Genomic DNA, 20,003 nt, shown 5'->3' on the forward strand with positions numbered 1-20,003 from the left:
GATACACTTTCCTTTAAACTTCACTGTTTCCAACACTTTTTTTGTAGCTGCCTTACAAAGGTCCCTATTGTAAATTGCCTCTTTTGACTGCTTCTTAGTAATTAAGTGTTGTGTCTTATTTACTATTTTTGCCATGTCTAATAAAAAAGGATGTTAATTAATATAGATTAGTATAAATTTGTTTAAAATAGCTTTGCCAAATAACACTAGGTGTCTTTTAACACTTCATTGAGTCATTTCCACATATACATATGTAAATTCAGAGTTTGAGGCTGGAGATGTGACAATGTAACCAATATGCAACTAAGCCATGATGCTGATAGGTTCCATTAAACAAGGCTTTATGCTTTCCCATCAGGTCAATAAGACATTTCTCTGATATACACAGGCTTCTCTCTGATATACTCCATCACTTTATCAAGATGGAATTAGTTGAAAAATGGAACAGATCCTTTGTGAAAAATGTTGCAGAATAATTGTCCCCTTTGTCATGGAAAAATTGGGATATCTTTTAACCAGCTCTGCTGCAAAGGGAATGGCACAGAGCTCTGGGCTGCTCAGGGTGTATTTGGCACAAGTCTAGAGTCTGGGGTCTTTGTGGCTCCCTAATCCTTAGGTGTAGCTGAAGAGAGCACAGCCTGCCAACATAAGGGTCATTCCTGCAACTGGGGATTAACCATATATGGGGGTAATCCAGCCACAAACCCTGCATGGGACCGGGGAAGGCTCAGTGGTGAATTAAGTGCAAAGCCAGAGCAGCCCAAAACAGATTTGGAGACTCTTCCCAAGTAATTCTAGAGCATATGAAATGATGGGCTCTTTTGTACTGAATATGGTATGAAGAAGTGAGGTTTGGGCCTGATATTTCAGAGGTGAGTCAAGATCTACATACATTATAGCATGTGCAATAACTGCTGCGTTACAGATTGGCACCTCTGCATCTGAAAGCAGAAGAGATTCAGCTCTCATACCCAAGGCTGTAGCAGGCTCATCATCCCCTATAGCGTGGCCCAGTCGTCCCTAGATGGAAACAGAGTGTCACAGGGAGTGAATGTGGATTATGACTGTGCAGTTGCAAAATAGATAGATGTGCAAAATGTATTTTTATTTATTACTTAGAATAAAGAACAGTGCCCACCCAGCACCATGCCAGTCATTTAAAGTTCCAAAAACAAAGTGCTTATCCCTTCCAAAAAGCAGCAGGACTCAATAAAATACCAGTACCCCCAAACATCGGCCTTTACCTCAATCCACCTATCCCACTTCAAAGGCTAGGTGAAACAAATGGACTCTGCATTGGGCAATACAAATGGCTCTTTGTTTTGTAAAATCAGTCTCTTTATGCCTCTATTTAAGATACAAAATAAGATATGATGATGAACCAGTAGAGCTGGTTTTCAACTTTTCCTCTTTTCCCCTTCCTCCATTTTCAATGGCAAAAAAGGAAAATGGACAAAAAAGGAAAACTAAAAACTGTTTGCCATCCATTCTTTTCAGTCATGTTTGCATTTTTTGTTTTGTTTTGGTTTTTTGACCTATTCCACTAACTTCAAAATTACAAAAAACGCAAAATGCAAACAATGCACAGAGCAGGGTGCATTAGCTGCACCACATCCATTGACTTGACCTCGAATCAAGTGACTAGTGTGTTCTGTGCAATGTTTTGAAACTGTATCCCAATCAAAATGTATCTGATTCCCTCCTCCCTCAATATATCTGTTTATTTTGACAAAGGAAATGAACAATTGCTGTTGTAATTGTAATACAAATCTAGATTTTGGGAAGATTTTTCTTTATTTCATAGTGACAGCGATGAGAAGCCACTCAAAGGCAGCCTCCAGTCACTTAATGGAGACATTAAAGCTACGGAAAGTGCTGATAGTTTGGTAGATTATGGAGAAGGGGACCAAGGGATGTTTAATGAAGACGGTTCATTTATTGGCGCTTACGCTGGATCTAAGGAAAAAGGATCAGTCGAAAGCACTGGAAGTTCTACAGCAACATTTCCTCTCCATGCATAAAATATTAACATAAATGATTAATTTCAAATTTCCATATTTATCTTGACTAGTAATCAACTATTACCATATGTGATCAGAAGTAGGCTGCAGAATGAATCAGTCAGGACCCCAACCTCCAGGTAATATGGGAATTAGTCGCTGCTATCAAAAGATGAATTTTGAGACTCCTCAGTCCTGATTGTTCAGGTGTTTTCATTCTTAAAGAACAGGTGAATAATACTCTCAGATTCAATATATACCACTCAGTCTGACCAAAACCATAGCATCTCAGTGTTACATATGTATATAGTTACTTGCTACCCTACGTGCTTCTCTATATAACTTTCTCTTTCATGTATGCTTTGTCACTTTGTATGTACATTTACATCCAGTATTCCCTAATATATAATGACCTTAACATTGTGGAGGTCAGAAGGTAGTGGGAGTGGGAGAAGGAAGATTACTTTAAAAATTAACACCAAGAAAAAATAATTGAAAACACTATAGAAATACATTCCATATATTATTTAATGTTCATGAAGAAAAAGAAAGTCTGTTTAAGTAATTCTAGAATTAATAGCTAGAGCTGCTTGCAATTACTTAGAGAAACAGCTTTATCCAAAAATAATTTGATCTCAAACTTGCTTTCAAAAGAAACAGGTTCCGATCTGGTATCTATGCCTTCTCTTCAGTAGCTGTCACTCTTTCCTTAAACAAGTTCAGTTACACTAGTTTTCCTTTGGCAGAGGATAACGAGGCTCATCTCACATCTGTTCTATGTGTCAAAAAAGCAGGATCAGGTCTACTAAAAAGGCCACCTAAATCTGCCTCCCAAGATCCTTGAAAGCTGCATTTCTAAACAACTGTTTTTTGTCTGCCTTCTGTCTGTATATTTGTATGCCAACATACATTTCAGGAATGCATTGTACATATTATTTTCAATTTTGTAGTTGTGATGTTGGTCCCAGGATACTAGAGAGACATGGTCGGTGAGGTAGTATCTTTGTTTTGTATCAGTTTCTGTTAGGGAAAGAGACCAACTTTTGAGCTATACAGAGTTCTTCTTCAGAAGTCGTTGGTCCAATAAAAGACAATCCACCTGGTCTCTCTTGTACATATTATATTAATATTTACATAACTGAAAACACAGACTGGTTTTATTTTGAAGTGAGAAATGATCCTAGCATGAGTCTGTATTGCTAAGTAGAAAAAGAGGGACAAGTTGGGTATAAAACAGTCATAGATTAGCTTTTCCTCTTTCTTTTGGATAATACTTAAAAAATCATTGTTTCTTCAAAAAATAAACCCTGAACATTTAGGTATTTTTTAAAAAAAAATTATTTTCACATCCTGCATTGTTCCTTTTTTAAAAAATGGATTACATTAGAGTTTCTTTTCTACATGGTTTACTGAATAAGGTTTAAAATTCCCAATGGAACTGTTCTTTTCTGTGCTACTCATTCCCATTACAAACTTAGCAAAGCTGCACTATGCACGTTTGGCCTTTTTATATTTTGTCTCCCAATTATTTTAAAACGTTTTTGGTTTTTGCTTTTATATTTTGTTAACTTCAGTACAGTGCAAATGTTCCTTGCAGTTCTATGTTGTTCTTTTTGAATGGTTGTATCTGCAATTACAATACATTTCAGCCATTGTTAGAAGGAGAAATCTTACTATACAAAAGCTAGTTCCTGCAAAATCTTTTATACATGAGTAGTCCTTAGACAAATAGCTCCATTGATTTCATTGCAAGTACTTCAGTGGAAATATAGTTTAAGTAAAGACTATTCACATGAGTAAGGGTTTGCAGGCTCAGACCCAGAATTACAACGTTATGAGCTGCACGATGCACATTATTATATTATAATTATAACACTGGTTTTAATTTTATACAATATCTAAGGAACCAGCTCACATTCATGTACTTAAATGAAGTGGCTTGAGTTTCAAAATGCTCAACAACCATTGAAAACAATGGAGCTGTTGGGTGCTGAATCCTTTTGAAAACCTGTCCCTAAATCTACCATCTATTTGGAATAAAGGCCAATTGGACTACTTATATGTGGCTTGTAGGAGTATGATATGGTCATAGGTTAAAATAGCACAATATCCTGTATTATTAGCACCTCAGATCCCTAAAGCTGGGAGAATTTGACAAATATCTCACTATTGCAGTGTTTGTTTACTTTATACAGTTAATTCAACTTGATCACTGAAAAGGGACTGGTCAGCTTTGGGAGGAAAAAAAGAGTCTCACACACATAGCATCTAGCAGGAAACTGAAACCTTACATCCTGTTCCAAGTCACATAAGGTGACTTTTTTCAGGACTCCAGATTACTCCAAATTACCCAACAGGATGAGTGCCTATTGACACTAGTGCATGAGAACCTGAAAGTGAAATAATCAGAACTGACCAGACTTGTGTTACAATTTTCAATTTGTTGCTAGTCTGTTCCTAATCCATTTCACTTTTAGGGTGCTCTGCACTAGCACATAACTTCAGTGTTTGACTAGTAGAGGAAAGTTTCCTTGCCTTCTCAATTATTTCCACTGGATATATATATTTTTAAATAAAAATTGAAATGTTTCTATTGCTTTGGATTTTGTAAATGTTACATTTAGTCTTTTCGTCTTATCTCTTCCCATCCTCTAAAGAAACTCTTAATAGGACAAGGAGATCCCCTAGTTAGCCTTATCCGGCAAGCCGGAGTAATAAGTTCCCAACCACCACAGCTCCCATCCACAAATTACTGGTCTTTCTAGTTTGTTTTTAATGGTCCATTGAGTAGCCAGAAACTCTCTTCTTCTCCCCTACTGCTGTGTCAACTTGTGCAGATGGCATAAAATCCTCAGAGAGAAATTTGATTATGGAGGAGGGATAGGTCCAGGGTAGGGTGTTAGAGTGTCTTAGGTAAGAACTCAATTACAGGAGTCTGCCTTCTCCTTCTGCTCCCCATAGCTACTCCTCTGTGCAAAGGGTTTGGACCTCTTATAGGGGCAAACCTTTTAGGATTGTGGGCCACTGCCATCTGCAAGTTTGGATGGCTGCTCACACATTAGGCACGATGTGGCCCATTAAATGTCAGCAACGATATGCATTTTTCTTGCATTTACAGGCTGTTTGGTTTAACTGGCGTCATTGTCCCAGAAACATCTATGTTAAACAGACACAAATTTCAAATCATGTTAGTGGGCCGTCCTCTTATCAAATAATGAATAAACATTCTGTGCTATCACTTGCTCCTTTGTAGCTTAAAGTTGCTGACGACATTCCTACGATGTGCTATTCATCTGTGTCAGTACGAGTACTTTTTCTATTTTTTTTTATTCAGACTCTTAAATCTTAATGTTTGTGATTCATTATGCCTCAGGCCCTAAAAATCACACTGTGGCAAAAAGATGTGCAATGAAATTTTTTAAATGTGCACTAATTTTTTAGGACTCTGCCCAATGAATATTAAACAAATGTCTGAAATTCCCAGAGATTCTTGTCTCTGTCTAGCTCCATTCTTTCTTGAGTAATTCTTTTTCAGCAGGGATTTTTTTAAAGGCAACATTATGTCTACTTTATATCCTGGAATGTGCAGAAGATTAAAATATGCTTCCAAGAGAGATGTCATTTTAAAAGCAAAACAGTTTATACTTTTGGAGCCAATTTTTCCTTTTGTTCAAAGCAGGCCAGTTCCATTCATTTCAGTGGGGTTTGGCGTAGAGAGGGAGGAATTTTGACACTTACGTTTCATTTAAAGTATTAGCACCATAAATATAGTACCATAATTAAGAGCACAGGTATTTCTGATATTTTTCAGTAGTGCTTGAAATCCTCTTCATCAAATAACATTTTGGAAATCTGTAATGGGTTTTCATTTGTTACATACAAAAAACCCCTCCTACGTTAACTACTTATTAAAACTGCACACACTGAATGAGACAGGGGTCTTGTGAAAAAAATGCCATGTGAGCGTGTAATATATATATCATAATACATACACACACAAAGGCTGAATTAAGGTTGCAACCTTAATTCTGGCCTTTCCTAAATTTTCTGATTTGGACTTTACAACCATAACTAATATTTTTACACACAGATCTTTGTCTGAGTTTCTTTTTCAGGAAAAAATTAAAAACAAATTCTATTATATGCAAATGGAACAGCTCCCCTATCATACATCACCAATCAGTTTGAATACTAAACTTCCAGCGCAGCTTGAGTACTCAATTACAGTAACCATTTTAGTTGGCAGTAAGAGACAACTGATATTCCATAGAAAGGTGGGACTAGATTACTGGAGGCATGTGCTGGGTCTAAGGAAAATGAAGAGATTACTATGAGCGTGGAACAACTCTCCTCTTTTCAACCTTCCTAAGGTGAGGGAAGCTCCTTCCAGATGTGGTACTCCTGGGGGAAGCAGAGGGAAGGGTTTTAGAAAGGAGAAAAGCTTGGCTCTCTCTCCCCACTCCTGTTCTGTCTGCTGCTGCTTTGGTGGTGCCATGGGATCAAGCTTAGATTAGAATGTTAATACTTTTATTATTTTGGCATGCTGCCAACTTTTTTACTGACAGCACAAGTCACAGAAGGGTAATGATGATTTTCCAAAGCTTATATCTCAGACACATGTGAATGGAATTTCATCTGACAAAGAAAAGGCACTTCTCTGGCCCCAGGGATTTATCCCTGATGAATTTCAAAGGCCCACTTTAAACAATGGAGGTGATAGCGCTAACTCAAAGAAAAGGTTGCAAAAATATTTTATAATTAAAAGTCTTAGGTAAAGAAAATATAGGGAGACACTACAACTCCCTGGTAATAGGGACCAAATTCTTTACTCATGTTGGATTTTCCTAGCCTCTACTGGTATTCCCATTTACTCTAATACTACATACTCATGGAGTATGGCCCATTCACCATGGGTAAGGGTATTAGAATCTGGCCCTAGTGTATTTAGAGCAATACATTTTAAAATATGCACAATCCACCTAACAAAGAAAGCTTGCATAATGATGTATTCTTAGGAAAGGCCTCCCTCTTGACTGTAGTCTCTATGAGCTCAAGGGCACAAAGTCCAAAGTAGTTAATGCATTTTAAAGACCGTATTCCCATCTCTGTGCACTCCCCTATTGGCATCAGTGGGATTCCCCAGGAGTCTTTGCTACTGGATTCTAATACAAGATAAGTGTCTTGGTCATGGTCTGCTTCCAATTAAGACAACAGACAAGTTATTTTCCCCTATGAATAAATCAATATACTGGAACATAGACCACAGGTCTGGAAGGGACCTGCTGAGTCATGGAGTCCAGTTCAGCAACCCCATCATATAACTCCATTAATAAATGTATTAAAATTACAGTAGTTAGGCTGTTTAGTATATATAATTAATAGGAAATCATATCTTCTGTAGGTCAGCTTTCAATATGATGCAGTGATTCAATGATTTGTCACTTTGTTTTGGACTGATCATACAAACCCTTATGAGTATCCTTTATTCAGATGAGTACTCCCATCTCCCATTGACCTAATGGGACAAACCATGTGAGCCAATGAGTCTCATGTAAATAAAGGTTTGCAGGATCAGAATTTTTTTCCCCAAGTGAATTAAATAAAAACGAGCAGGGTGCATCTTTCCAGGCTTTTGACAATAATTTTACACATAGTCTTGGAAAACTATGTTAGTTCATTGGGTACTTTTATTTTAAACCTTATATACATCTGAAGAGGCATTTCATTGTAATTTCAATCATGCAGTCATACTTATACAAATAAAAAGGATATTTAGACATGCTGTATATAGTGTATCTCAATTATTTTAAATAACAACCATGTAAGAAGAGAGAAATTGAAGGGAAATCATTGTTAGGGCTTGCTGGCAGAAATTCCATTAACTTGACAAAAAGATCATGCCCTCAAAAGCATCTTTTTTAATGTTTAGTGTTTCAGAATAAAGCATATACACGTTTGCCATTTGATCTCCTGACTATGGTACATGTTTACACTTGAGCACCATCTCTTTCATGTAAAAGTTTTGCCTATCATATCAAGCTTTGTTATCTGCAGTAATTCCGTTTTCATGCAGGAACCAATATATGGGTATGAGCCAAAGCATACTGTATTTTTTATTTTACACAAGATACTTTGTTACTTCATGTGAAAAGATCAAGACAAATGTGGTACTAAGTTCACACCATTCCTTTTTTTTTTGATGAATGTTAATGTAAATTTATTAAGGTTTAGAAAAATGTGTTTGTACTGTAGTTGCTGTTTGTATCATGCCTATGTACATGTATGGTTTTAAAAGATATTTTCATTAATACATGGAATTCAACTTTGCTAATAAAAGTTTGACTTGATGGATTCTTCAAATGCCTAACTTGTGATCAGCACATCTATTGTTTTGCTCTTACATTTTTGTCAGGAGTTTCGTGTTGATTGTTAATTAAGGCCAGATCCTCAGCTGGTGTAAAGTGGTGCATCCAAGCCATGAAAAACAAGGAATGTCTCAACAAGAGACACATTCAAAGTCATAACTCTGCCTTACTTCTACTGTACATCATAGTACATTATACGGTATGATAAATGCACTGGAAGTTGTTATGATGAGGTACAAGAAAATATGATCAGTGTTTTCAAAAGAACTGAACGTCAAGAGAGTGAACAGGGATGTGGTGTGGGGAGATAAAGCCATTAATTCCTAGCTTCCAGCACACAGGCCAACATTTCTGTTTTCTCATTTTGGGCCGAATTTCTCAAGGTGTTTAATACTTGAATCTTCTATTGATTCTAGAGGTGAGCTACTCAAAACTGGAGATGAACCTGAACCAGAAAAAGCCTATCTATTCACTCCTGAACTTCAGTGGGCTCATTTAATTCATAATGCAGCTTCAAGAATGGTGTCCACAGGCAAAGTATTGAGAAATCAATTGTCACACACAAACCTAGCACATATAAATAATATATCTTAAAAGTTTTCTTGTATAACATAACCAAAGTTATATGTCCCCCAAAGCACCTATAAACTTAACAAAGTGGTGAGCAAACTATTCAGAAATGTCATTTTACCCAGCACAGAAATGCATTCATCTATAGTATGAAACAGTATATCTGTTTAACGGAACATATCAGACCTGCACAAGGAAGAAAATAATACTTGTTCCATCCAGAATTGGTGGAACAGACGTAGGCCAAATGGGTCACATTAGACAGTTCACTAGGACTGTGCACATGCACAAATATTTCTGTAAATGTTTCAAAAGACATTTGAATGTAAAGTCCACCAGACAGTCAATAATTCTTACCTTCATCTTTGTATCCTTTACTCAGGAAGAAACGTAGATATTCTAAAGTCTGAGTCCCTGTACAAAGCCAACTGAAATGAATGCTCTTTCTTTGCAAAAGAGCACAGGAAGACCCAGATTCCCAAAGGTATTCAGGCTCCTAGCAAGGGAAATCCAAAGCCTAAATACCTTTGGGGATCTGGGCAGAAAAGACTAAAAGTATCCTAAAATTTCCCAGGCCTTATTCTCTCCTATTCTAAACCACCCCATAAAGTTATCCTTACCTTTTTTTTTTTTTTTTTTTTTTAAGATTCAGTGCCCACTGGTTTCTTCAGATTCCTCAAAGAGGATAGGTCATCCCATCTGAGGACAAAAAATGTACTATGTGACCTGAGTTAGACAATTACGCCCCATAAATAGCAAATTCTAAATAGCAGATACTCAAAAGAGTACTAATTACTAACAGCTGGCAAAAAACTCATTGACTCTAATATTAATGTAAAACTTATTTGTCGAACAATTATAAATAATAAACCAATTAATTAAAAATAAATCTGTTCATGAACAATGACAGATTTAATAGCCAGATTTGATTAATAAATTGCTTGCAACAAATAGTCACTGGTTCTAGTCTCCAGGATATTCATCATACTATTTTAAGATAATATTCTACACATTAATCTGTGTTATGAATTTATTGGTTCAGTGAAAGCAAAATTCTCACTTGTTTTCTCCCCATTGGGTTTTCAGCTATTTCATTTTAATAGGAGGAATTCAGTAGTTTTTTAACACATTTTCCAGCTGCATAAACTCAGAGAGCTTTCAATGCAAATATGAATACAGCTAGGAATATAACTAGTATTAACCTTTCAGGAAGGTATCAAGGACATTCAAAGTTTTGTTATTATTATTCATATTCCAATATAATGAGAATTACACTTTTTTTCAATAACATAATGGAGAGGAAAAGCCTTACAATCATGTGCTCCAGTGGAGTGAGAATAAGATGCAACTGCCACCCTCAGATACATAAGCTACAGATTTCGATTCACTTCAATCCACCGATGTCAAACCTGGAAGTCCTTAACACAAATTAAAGGAGAAAAAGGAGGAGAAACTTTATTAGATTTTTTTATTTTTAGGTTCAGAGTAGATAGAGTGGCGACCTATTAAATTAGAGCATGATACCTCAATTCCTTCAATGTCCTGTATAGCTAAAAGGACCCAACAATCTTATTTCTGATGTTCAATGTATTCTTTCTATTGCTCTGTATGGTCAATATTTCAATAACATCTTACCTCTCCTGACCACTGCCCTTTGCTAATAGTCTTGAAAAGAAGCTCAGTCTGAAAAAAAGTCGATCATAAGATAAAAATGTCACCAAGCCATTGTGATGGATCCCAGTTTCCCTGAATATGCAAGCTCCTCAGGTTTTTTAATCAAACTTCAGTTAGTCCTGTGCTGTTCTTGCTCTATACCAACAGCCAGAACCAGAGCTGGTGTAAATGGATCTACACGAATTTACACTCGCTAAGGATCTAGTCCAATAAGCACCCACATGAAGATATGTATACTTATTGAAATAACTGATGAAATGTATTCTATTTGATTAATAGACATCATGTGCTATATAATTAAACATTATTAAATACGTCCTCTTAGTATACACAGTATGGTTTCACCCACAGTATGGTATCACCCACTGTCTCCTTCATCTCCCTGTGCTAAGTACCAATCAGAAGAGACTAGCGTCTCCTGTAGAAATCCATTACAATAATTGTACAAGTTGCATACAATTTTGTTGTTTGCTGTAGCACCCATTCCATTTCAGCTCCAGGCAAAAAACATCATGCATTCAGTTGTGGACAAATATTCAAAGTCAGGAAAGGCTTGCCAGAGCCAGCTCTCAGTTATCAAAGAAAGATAGGAAGAGAAGGAAACAGCCACTGAGGAAATAAATTCTGGAAGTAACTCTCCTGAATTTGTGCTGTAGCTAGAGCATATATCAAGAAGCAAAGCAATGCAAAAATAATAGCTATAGAAAGAACAAACACATAGCACAATGCTAAATAAGATGCTAACCATGCAAGCACCTACTCATGTTCTTAACTGTATTCAAGTGAGTTGTGTCATTAACTTCATTGGAACGTCTTATATGCACGTTTGCAGGATTGGGGCCTATGCCAGCATTCTCTTCTTTGTTGTTTTTTTTTAACACTGATCCAGCACAAACTGTCTAGGGTTCATTATTTTCCTAACTTACCAAGTAGATTTAAAGCCAGGAAAGGACAGTGCATATCAGTGCTGAAATATCATTGAGAGGGGACATACAAGTCAATTGTGACAAAGTTATGGAAACAACAAACTTGTGTGGAAAGGAAGCTGGAGATGGAAGTAGGAAGATCCAAGTTAAGGGCCCAATTGTGAACCTCTTATTCTGGTAAGTAGTTACTCATACAAGCTGCTCATTGAAGTCAGTGAGATCCCTTGTGTGTCTAATTTCTCCCTATTAGGTGTAAGAGCTCACAATCTGGCTCTAAATAAAAAGCCTGGAGTTTTTTGTGTGTTCCCCTAAAGCTTAATCACACTTTATATATGGATTGTATGAGTCCCAACAGTTAGCAGCTGTTTATATTTATATTATTTTATTTTGTAGAGTCGTATTGGTTTTCTGTAGTTCATGGTGGGAAGAGGGGATGGGGAACTGGGGGGAGGTGAGAGACCAAATCAAATGGCTCTTCAGAAAACAGTAACAATGAAAATCAAGTAAGCTCTGAAAAAGAGCTCCATGTAGCTCAAAGGCTTCTCTCTTTCACCAACAGAAATTGGTCCAATAAAAGATATCTCACCCACCTTGTCTCCCAAGTAAATAAACATTCATCCATATCCGATGCTCTTGTGGATTGAGCTTCTCTTTTAGTGTGGGTCTCAGGCAATGAAGAAGGGCCAGATTGTGACTGATGCTTGTGTGTGTGGCAGAGTGGAGGAAAGTGAGAGCACACAGATTTATGCTCTTGGCACACCTGTGCAAAGACAGGTCACATCTGCAGTCCAGGCACTGAAGGAAATGAAGGGACTGCTCCCTCCAAGTACAACTACAGGTCATGCATCATGCTAAAGAGGACATGGTGGAATGGAATTAGGTTGGGTAATGGCCTCACCTTCTTGCCCCCACACTAAGAAGGGAGCAAACTCCACTACAATGTAGGCTGGTTCTGCGTATCCACACCCACAGTGCACTAAACTCTTTAAGAGTGTTCTCTGAGGAAAGCAATGTGAGATCTAAAGCAAGTTGAAGGAGTCATGTTCATTTCACTGCAGAGATGTGGGCCAGTGCTCATGAGATGGATTACATGTCACTTTCACAACACCATAGAAAATCTTAACCTGTTAGCTCTGCAGTGACTCAGTCAGATAAAAAGAGCTTTATTATTCTCCCTTTGATGCCATTATCATATATTCAGGGTGGATGTTCTATGATGCAAGTAGTGCGATATAGTGCTGATATGCAGAACACAGAAGCAATCTGTACCTCCCACAGAGATTTGCTGACCCTTAGTAGCTCTCCCCAGTGTCCTTCGTATAGAAACTTTTTTTTTTCCCAGTGTGGCTTTCTGGAGATGGCATTTTAAAGTTTTGGAGACAAGCAGCCCTCTAGTGGTCATTCTGCAACTGGTTGAAGTATCTTCCTGTCTTCTAGCTCTTAACTCCTGTTATTTGCCCTTTTTTTTTATTGCTGAGATGAAGGCACAGGCTCTCGGGAGGTTATGTCACTGTCTAGTCACAAGACTGGGGAAGTCTTCACTTTTGTTAAAAACTAGTCTGTAAAGTTTACATTTCTTGCTTTACATTGTTACACAGCAAACATTATACAATCGTTGCACCACAATGTTTGTTTTTTACCTCCCTGGTACCTCAGAAGATGATGGTGACAAGGCAGACAGTGACAGCAGATTGGAGAAGAATATGTGAAACAATTTGTTATAATCAAAAGGGACCTATTCTGTAAAGTGTGGGGAGATAAAGGAGTTGAACAGGAATCTGTCACCTCTCAGGTGAGTGCCATAAGCACTGGGCTAGTCTCATGTGGGGTGACTTCAGCTTCTCCAGTTCAAGCTGTTTCATTTTGGATTAATAATGAAAGTTTCAATGGAACAGGAGGACTGGATCTTGGGGCTCCCACAACCCAGGTAAGTGATGTAAGTGCCAGACAATAGAATCATTCTCATGCTTGCTTTCTCTCTGACCCAATAATTCTTTAATTATTTATTCCAAAGTAGAATAGCTTCAACAGGAGAGACTGAGGGAACCCCACATCAGACTATCCTATTGCTCAATGATTAAGTTACTACACTGAGAAGTGGCCAAGTCTTATTCAGATTTCTTCTACCCATCAGACAGAGGATCGGACTTAACCAACTACTGGTTTAAATGTTATTAGGGAGATCCCCCTCCATCCCCTTACCAAGCTTCTTGCAATAAAAACCTTAATCACCTATCTCCACTGGAGTATTCACAGCTGAAAATCCAAGCAGAGATAGGTGACATAGGTGCCAAACTCCCTGAGAGGGGCAGGATTTAGGAAACACCTTTCGTATTGGGTAGCCTAGCTTGGGAGCTGCCTAGTGTGCTAGCTTTTGTGAATCCCATTTTATACACCCTCCATCTGTTGTAGGGAGCCTAGGCATCTAACTCAAGCTGTGTGAATCCCAGTAGTTTTCTAGGCTCTGACAAGAGAGGTGCTTTTGTGTATCTCAGCCTGTGTGACTCCTCCAAGGTCAAACAGAAGGGCTGTAGCAGAGCAGAAAGTTGCTCCTGGGTCTCCTGAGTGCTAGACTAGGTCCCTAACCACTGGGACATTCTTCATCTCTTAGGAAGAGTGCATGTGCAATACTTATTTTAACAAACTTTGGGGCTACTCTTGAATTTTAAGTTGGGTCGATTGCTCTTGGTCACATGAATCACATAGGATTGTGTTGATCCTGATTCCCTTATTGGTTGAGCCCACCCATGTGATCTGGAAAGCCAGCAGAGGCATTTTGACTCATTTTTGCAGATGCCTTTTGTGTGCTCTCTAGGAGCCATTCTGAAAATAAACAATAGATGGACTCAGTGCTGCTCCTTGCTTCTCTGTCAGGATGGGGTTGTTCCTTCCCTTGAGCCTCTTAAAGACCATTCAGATTTGAGGGGTTTTCCTTGGTAGCTCCCAAGAAATACTAGAGATGGGCAAGATCGTCCAAAGATAGCAGCGAGGTGTACCTAATGCACATACTGAGAAAGGTGGGTCTAGGCCTCCTCAACTGACGGGGAGGAATCACTGAACCCAGGCCCAAAATGAATTCTTGGGGTAACAAATAAAAAAACAGGAACAGGTATGAGGTCAAAGGTTAAAAATCAGGGAACTAGAAAGGAACCCCGAGCAAAGAATCCCTGATAGCATTCATATGCCTCAAAAAGCGACAAAGAGTCCTGTTGCATCTTAGAGACTAACAGACATATTGGAGCATAAGCTTTCATGGGTGAATACCCACTTCGTCAGATGCGGTGGGTATTCACCCACGAAAGCTTATGCTCCCATACATCTGTTAGTCTATAAGGTGCCACAGGGCTCTTTGTTGCTTTTTACAGATCCAGACTAACACGGCTTCCCCTCTGACATACTTCTCAAAGGCATCCAAGATGTCAATGGACAGAGCCCTTGGGAAGTCTGCTTGAGGTGTGATTTAATGTAGGACAGGAAAGAGGCCCCACTGTCACAGAGAACCCACCTGTCTAGCTTCCTCCTCCTGCTGTGGTGGATGACTGTCTTATCTAGCTTCAGATGAGGCTTCAAGATTAAGCTTGATAAATTTATGGAGGGGAAGGTATGATGGGATAGCCTGATTTTGGCAATTAATCTTTGATTATTAGCAGGTAAATATGCCCAGTGGTCTGTGATGTGATGTTAGATGGGGTGGGATCTGAGTTACTACAGAGAATTCTTTCCTGGGTGCTGGCTGGTGAGTCTTGCCCACATGCTTAGTGTTTAATTGATCACCATAGTTGGGATTGGGAAGGAATTTTCCTCCAGGGCAGATTGGCAGAGGCCCACAGTGTTAACTACTTTCTATCATTCCATAGGACATGTTGCATCAGCCGCTGTGAAATCATCCAGTGCATATGGAACAGTAGTCAATTATCAGCTGATTTCTAGGGGCCAAATCCTGCATGGGCCCAAACTCAGCTTGGCTGAGCAAGGTCTGAATAAGGAGTGCAGGACTGGGTCCTAATTTTCTAGAACAAATCTACCTTATTATTTGCCTCATAGAAAAAAATGGTAATAGTATTCCAGAACTGGGTGCTAAATTTTCTAGAACAAATCTACCTTATTATTTGCCTCATAGAAAAAAATGGTAATAGTATTCCAGAACTGGGCTTCCAAATACACTTCCTTCCTCTCATTGTGAAACTGTAATTCAGTGGCTCGAGCACTAGATGAGGTGGTAGGAGAGCTGGGATCTATTCCCTGACCGGCTGTTGCCTTGCAAATTACTTTGCCTCAATGTGCCCCAGTTTCCCCGCATGTGAATATGGGATAATATGGCTAACTCTCACCTTTCTAAAGTGATGTGACACAGAAATATTCATCCAAGCATATAATGTCTTGTATATGTAATAACCTGTATTCAGGTCTCTCCAAACCTTGGGTGGGGAAAAATTCCCAGTAGAACCAACCCAGACTGGTTTCAGATAAATAAATCTGTATCTAATCCCCTCCCCGCCCCAAGAAATATAAATCAGTGTAATTGAAAGGCCCTGATTCTGCATGTGTCTCCAGGAAAACAGGCTCTGTTGAAATTAATGGAGTTCCACACAGTTGCAGAGTAGGATTGGAGACAAAAACATTCTTTCTTATGTTTCACTCTTAACATGCTGACTTTGAAGAGATGAAGACATAGGATTGCCCTGGTAATCAGAATTGAATTTAGAGATGGCTGAAACAACTTTTCATTAGCAGCTGGCATTCCAAATTATTGAGAGATTAAACTTAATTCACTGTGGTTAGAGATTATTCACTTCCTATGAAGAAAAAAAAACTATGCATCCCTCAGGTATCTAATTTAATTCTTCATAAGAGAAGGCAATTAGAAAACTATTCCAGATCCATCGATGTTTTCTGGTGGTCAGAGATTTGTAGAGTTTGTATTGTGCTTTGTTTTTAACTGTGCATAAAGAAAAACAAAAACATCTTTTATTAGAGATCTTCACAGAGAACCTTTTATCGAACAATAATAGCCAATTTTCCCAGGACTCCTATGGTGGCAAATGGGCCTTTCATTACGAATGATTCCAAATCAGTTTTGCTACTGCTGGATACTAATCTGCTATTCAGTTAAGGAAGTCCATAATGGTTTGCTTATTGTCTGTCTCTAGAACCCACTGAGTATAATTGGAAGTGCTGTGTCTCTTGAATCACCTCCGCTTTGAAACAATACCTCCAATCACTTCTTATTCCATCCCACACCTCTATATCACCAAAATAGCCCTTAATGCCTCCTCCACACTGCTGATTAATTTCTGTTCTCTCTTATTGACTGCACATCAGGAGTCCTCCTCTTTAGCTTCCAGTCCCACTGTACCCAGTGGGGTACTGTCTGAGTTAACAGGGACCCTCAGTGATAAGTCCTCTCCCTCTATTGCTTGTAACCTCCACTTCCTCCTCTTCATTATATACTGAGCTCACAATCTTCATAGTTGTAGAAGGAGCTGTAAGGTCAAAATCATTTGCTATTCTGAAGTAAAGATATTTCTGTAGTTGCTAACTGAGATCCCATATACTTCATGTTATCTCCAGGTTCACAACTTAAATGAAGTGTCTGTTACTTTCGATACACAGCAACCCCGGTGAGTCAGGGCTGTCCAGCCTTTCCTTCGCTCTCTCCCTTATGGGACACCTGAACAATGCTTCCCTTCCCCTTTATTCATGGGTAACTGACTCAACAATGGGAGGAGACTCTGAAACTCAGGTTCTCAATACATTTTCCTTCATTTGCTGAATTGTCATTGGTGGTTGGTCCCCTTCCATCCCACCACTTTACCACCACTGCAACCCTTCAGTTGTCCAGCCTCATTCTTCATGTCCATTTTGGTTCTTCCCCATCTATGCAGTGCGTACCTCCCTCTCCAGAGTCTTCCCTCTTCTTTTAAGAACTCTTGTGACATGTCAGAACTATATGAGTGCTTCTTACCCCCGACCTCCCCACAGAAGCCATATATAGAATAAGAGGTATCAAGACTTGTGCCTATCACCACCCAGGCCACTTTATTTTCTGTGGGAGGTACAGATTGCTTCTGTGTTCTGCATATCAGCACTATATCGCACTACTTGCATCATAGAACATCCACCCTGAATATATGATAATGGCATCAAAGGGAGAATAATAAAGCTCTTTTTGTCTGACTGAGTCACTACAGAGCTAACAGGTTAAGATTTTCTATGGTGTTGTGAGAGTGACATGCACCATCTCTGGTTGGGCACATGGTGTCTAAAGATGTTACTTATGTTTTAGAGTGAGTTATTTTTATGATGATTTGTTAAATAAGTGCACAGTACAGTGTCAAATAAACAATTGTGTAACAATTGCTTTATCCTTTTGGGGGAAGTTACTTCAGGTAGTCATTCTGTGCATTTATTTTTCTCCGAGCAGCAATTTATAAAACTTTGCGTAATATATAAAAATCACTACGCTATTTAAACTGACAATGTGGTAGTAATTTACCAAAAAGCATGAGCGCTAGCTAATTTTCTAATAAACACATTACATTTAGCCAAACTCAGCATGGAACTGAGATGCCATTAAGTAAGTAAATCAACTTAAAGTGCAGTGAAATCAGATAATTTAACACACTAATTCATGTAATGTGTAACAATTATAGAAACATTGGCAAGAATTCATTTAACAGCTTTCCCCCTCCTCTATAGCTGGTTACTTGCAATAATGGTGTGACTCCTAGCCCTGACACTGTCATTACTGCTGCTACAGGGACTCTAATTCTCTGAAGCTTCCACCTTTTTCTGGCCCCCTCAATGTGTATCTTAGCCCAATGTTTATCTTTATTCTTCCTTAAGCTCGTCAGTGGCTCTACTCATGTGAGTAATGGTTCACCAGTGTATTGTTGCCAACACTCAGCGTTTTATCACAAATTTTGCAATATTAATTGCTTTTCTTAAATCCCTAGCTTCTGGAGTCTCGTGATCCCATAAGACTCAGATTTCATACTAAAAAGAAAAAAGGAAGTCTCTCTCATGACTGCAAAGAAGACACTGCAAGTATGAACTCTAAAGGCTCAAACTGGAAGGCATATGAAAGAACCCAAAACTAAGAATTTTTTTTTAAAAATCTCATGATTTAGGGGGGCCTGACTCATGATTGCTGAATGCTTGGGCTAGAAAATACTGGCAACGTTAGCAAGGGGTACACAATATGGCTCCAAATTTGCAAAACACATTAAATATATACACTTTTTTTAGTCTCCTAAAAATTTAAATAGCTTTTGAACAGCGCTGCTCACAGACAGCAGTGCTTCTGAATGCTGAAATGCTCTCACATCTCTAATTTAACTTCCCATCCAAGGAAAAGAAACTTTAAACTTTGGCTCATTGCATCAGCCTGTTTTTAACCCACACTATATTTTCAGGTTCTAGACAGCTTGACAAGAATCTTTCTTCTTATAATCAAGATGATAACCACTAAAAATTGATATCTTTCACTTCAATGGAAAATGCAGATTAATTCTTGCCATAATTATCAAGTCTTTACAGAGTAATTGCATATAATTATCTGTCTGCTGTCAAATTTATTTTAGTAATCGACTGCCTAGTCCAGGTGTTAGAGAGACAGACTTTGATTGTTGGTTCAATTATCCTTAAAGCACCATTCCTTTCCTTTTAAAGACACTTTAGTCTCCCAGGCGGTCAGGGAAGTTACCATGAACATTGATCAATTATGCTCATTTTCTTAGACTGCCTGATAGTTTGATTTTTAACTGATTTAATATTTGTCTTGATGAGGTTTTGATGTGAATATTGACAAGCTTTATGCTGCTGCTTGGGCTAGTCACCTATCTCTCTTCCTTTAATGAAACTTTCCTTAAGAAAAAGAGCCTATTAGCTCATTGGAGCAAGGCTGACACAATCAGATACATTTTGAAAAAATTATATCCCACTTTAATTGTAGTCTTGCTAAATGATATCACTTCCTAGATGTGACATTTTCCATGTGTGTATATATATGTGTGTATATACAGCGTATAATCTTTTTTCACAGCAAAGAATCCAGTTTGTCAAAGCACTTAGTATTTGCATATATGCTCTGCTGAACCGTGGCTTAAATATCCAACTCCAAGTGCCTGTTCAGAGACTGGCTCTTGGCTCTGGTATTGTAGACTTACACATGAAACTAACCTTGTACACAGGGGCGGCTCTAGGTATTTTGCTGCCCCAAGCACGGCAGGCTGCCTTCGGCGGCTTGCCTGCGGGAGGTCCCCAGTCCCGCGGATTCGGCAGCAGCCTGCGAGAGGTCCGCCGAAGCTGCGGGACCAGCGGACCTTCCGCCGGCATGCCGTCGAAGGCAACTTGCCTGCTGCCCTTGTGGCGACCGGCAGAGCACCCCCCGTGGCTTGCTGCCCCTGGCACGTGCTTGGCGTGCTGGTGCCTGGACCCGCCCCTGCTTGCACATGCAATGAAAAGTC

General features: G+C 38.8%; 2 protein-coding genes across 18 annotated transcripts in view; both read left to right on the forward strand.

The window, feature by feature from the left end:
• Positions 1–2,021, forward strand: part of LOC127053729 (neural cell adhesion molecule L1-like protein) — a 67,926-nt gene extending 65,905 nt beyond the window's left edge. The window contains exon 24 of the mRNA XM_050958904.1: positions 1,805–2,021. Coding sequence (XP_050814861.1) covers positions 1,805–2,021 — 217 coding nt within the window. The remainder of the gene's footprint in view (positions 1–1,804) is intronic.
• The window catches only part of LOC127053138 (neural cell adhesion molecule L1-like protein), a 1,307,741-nt gene that overhangs the window by 182,540 nt on the left and 1,105,198 nt on the right, over positions 1–20,003 (forward strand). For 9 of the 17 annotated variants that reach the window (XM_050957295.1, XM_050957290.1, XM_050957285.1 and 6 more), the window contains one exon: positions 1,805–8,465. In XM_050957295.1, coding sequence (XP_050813252.1) covers positions 1,805–2,021 — 217 coding nt within the window. In that variant the 3' untranslated portion in view covers positions 2,022–8,465. Of the gene's footprint in view, positions 1–1,804; positions 8,467–20,003 lie in introns of those variants that run through there. The other 8 variants (XM_050957282.1, XM_050957286.1, XM_050957287.1 and 5 more) reach the window with 4 other exon arrangements.

This window comes from Gopherus flavomarginatus, chromosome 6, assembly GCF_025201925.1.
Source record: "Gopherus flavomarginatus isolate rGopFla2 chromosome 6, rGopFla2.mat.asm, whole genome shotgun sequence".
NCBI classification, from domain to species: domain Eukaryota; kingdom Metazoa; phylum Chordata; order Testudines; family Testudinidae; genus Gopherus; species Gopherus flavomarginatus.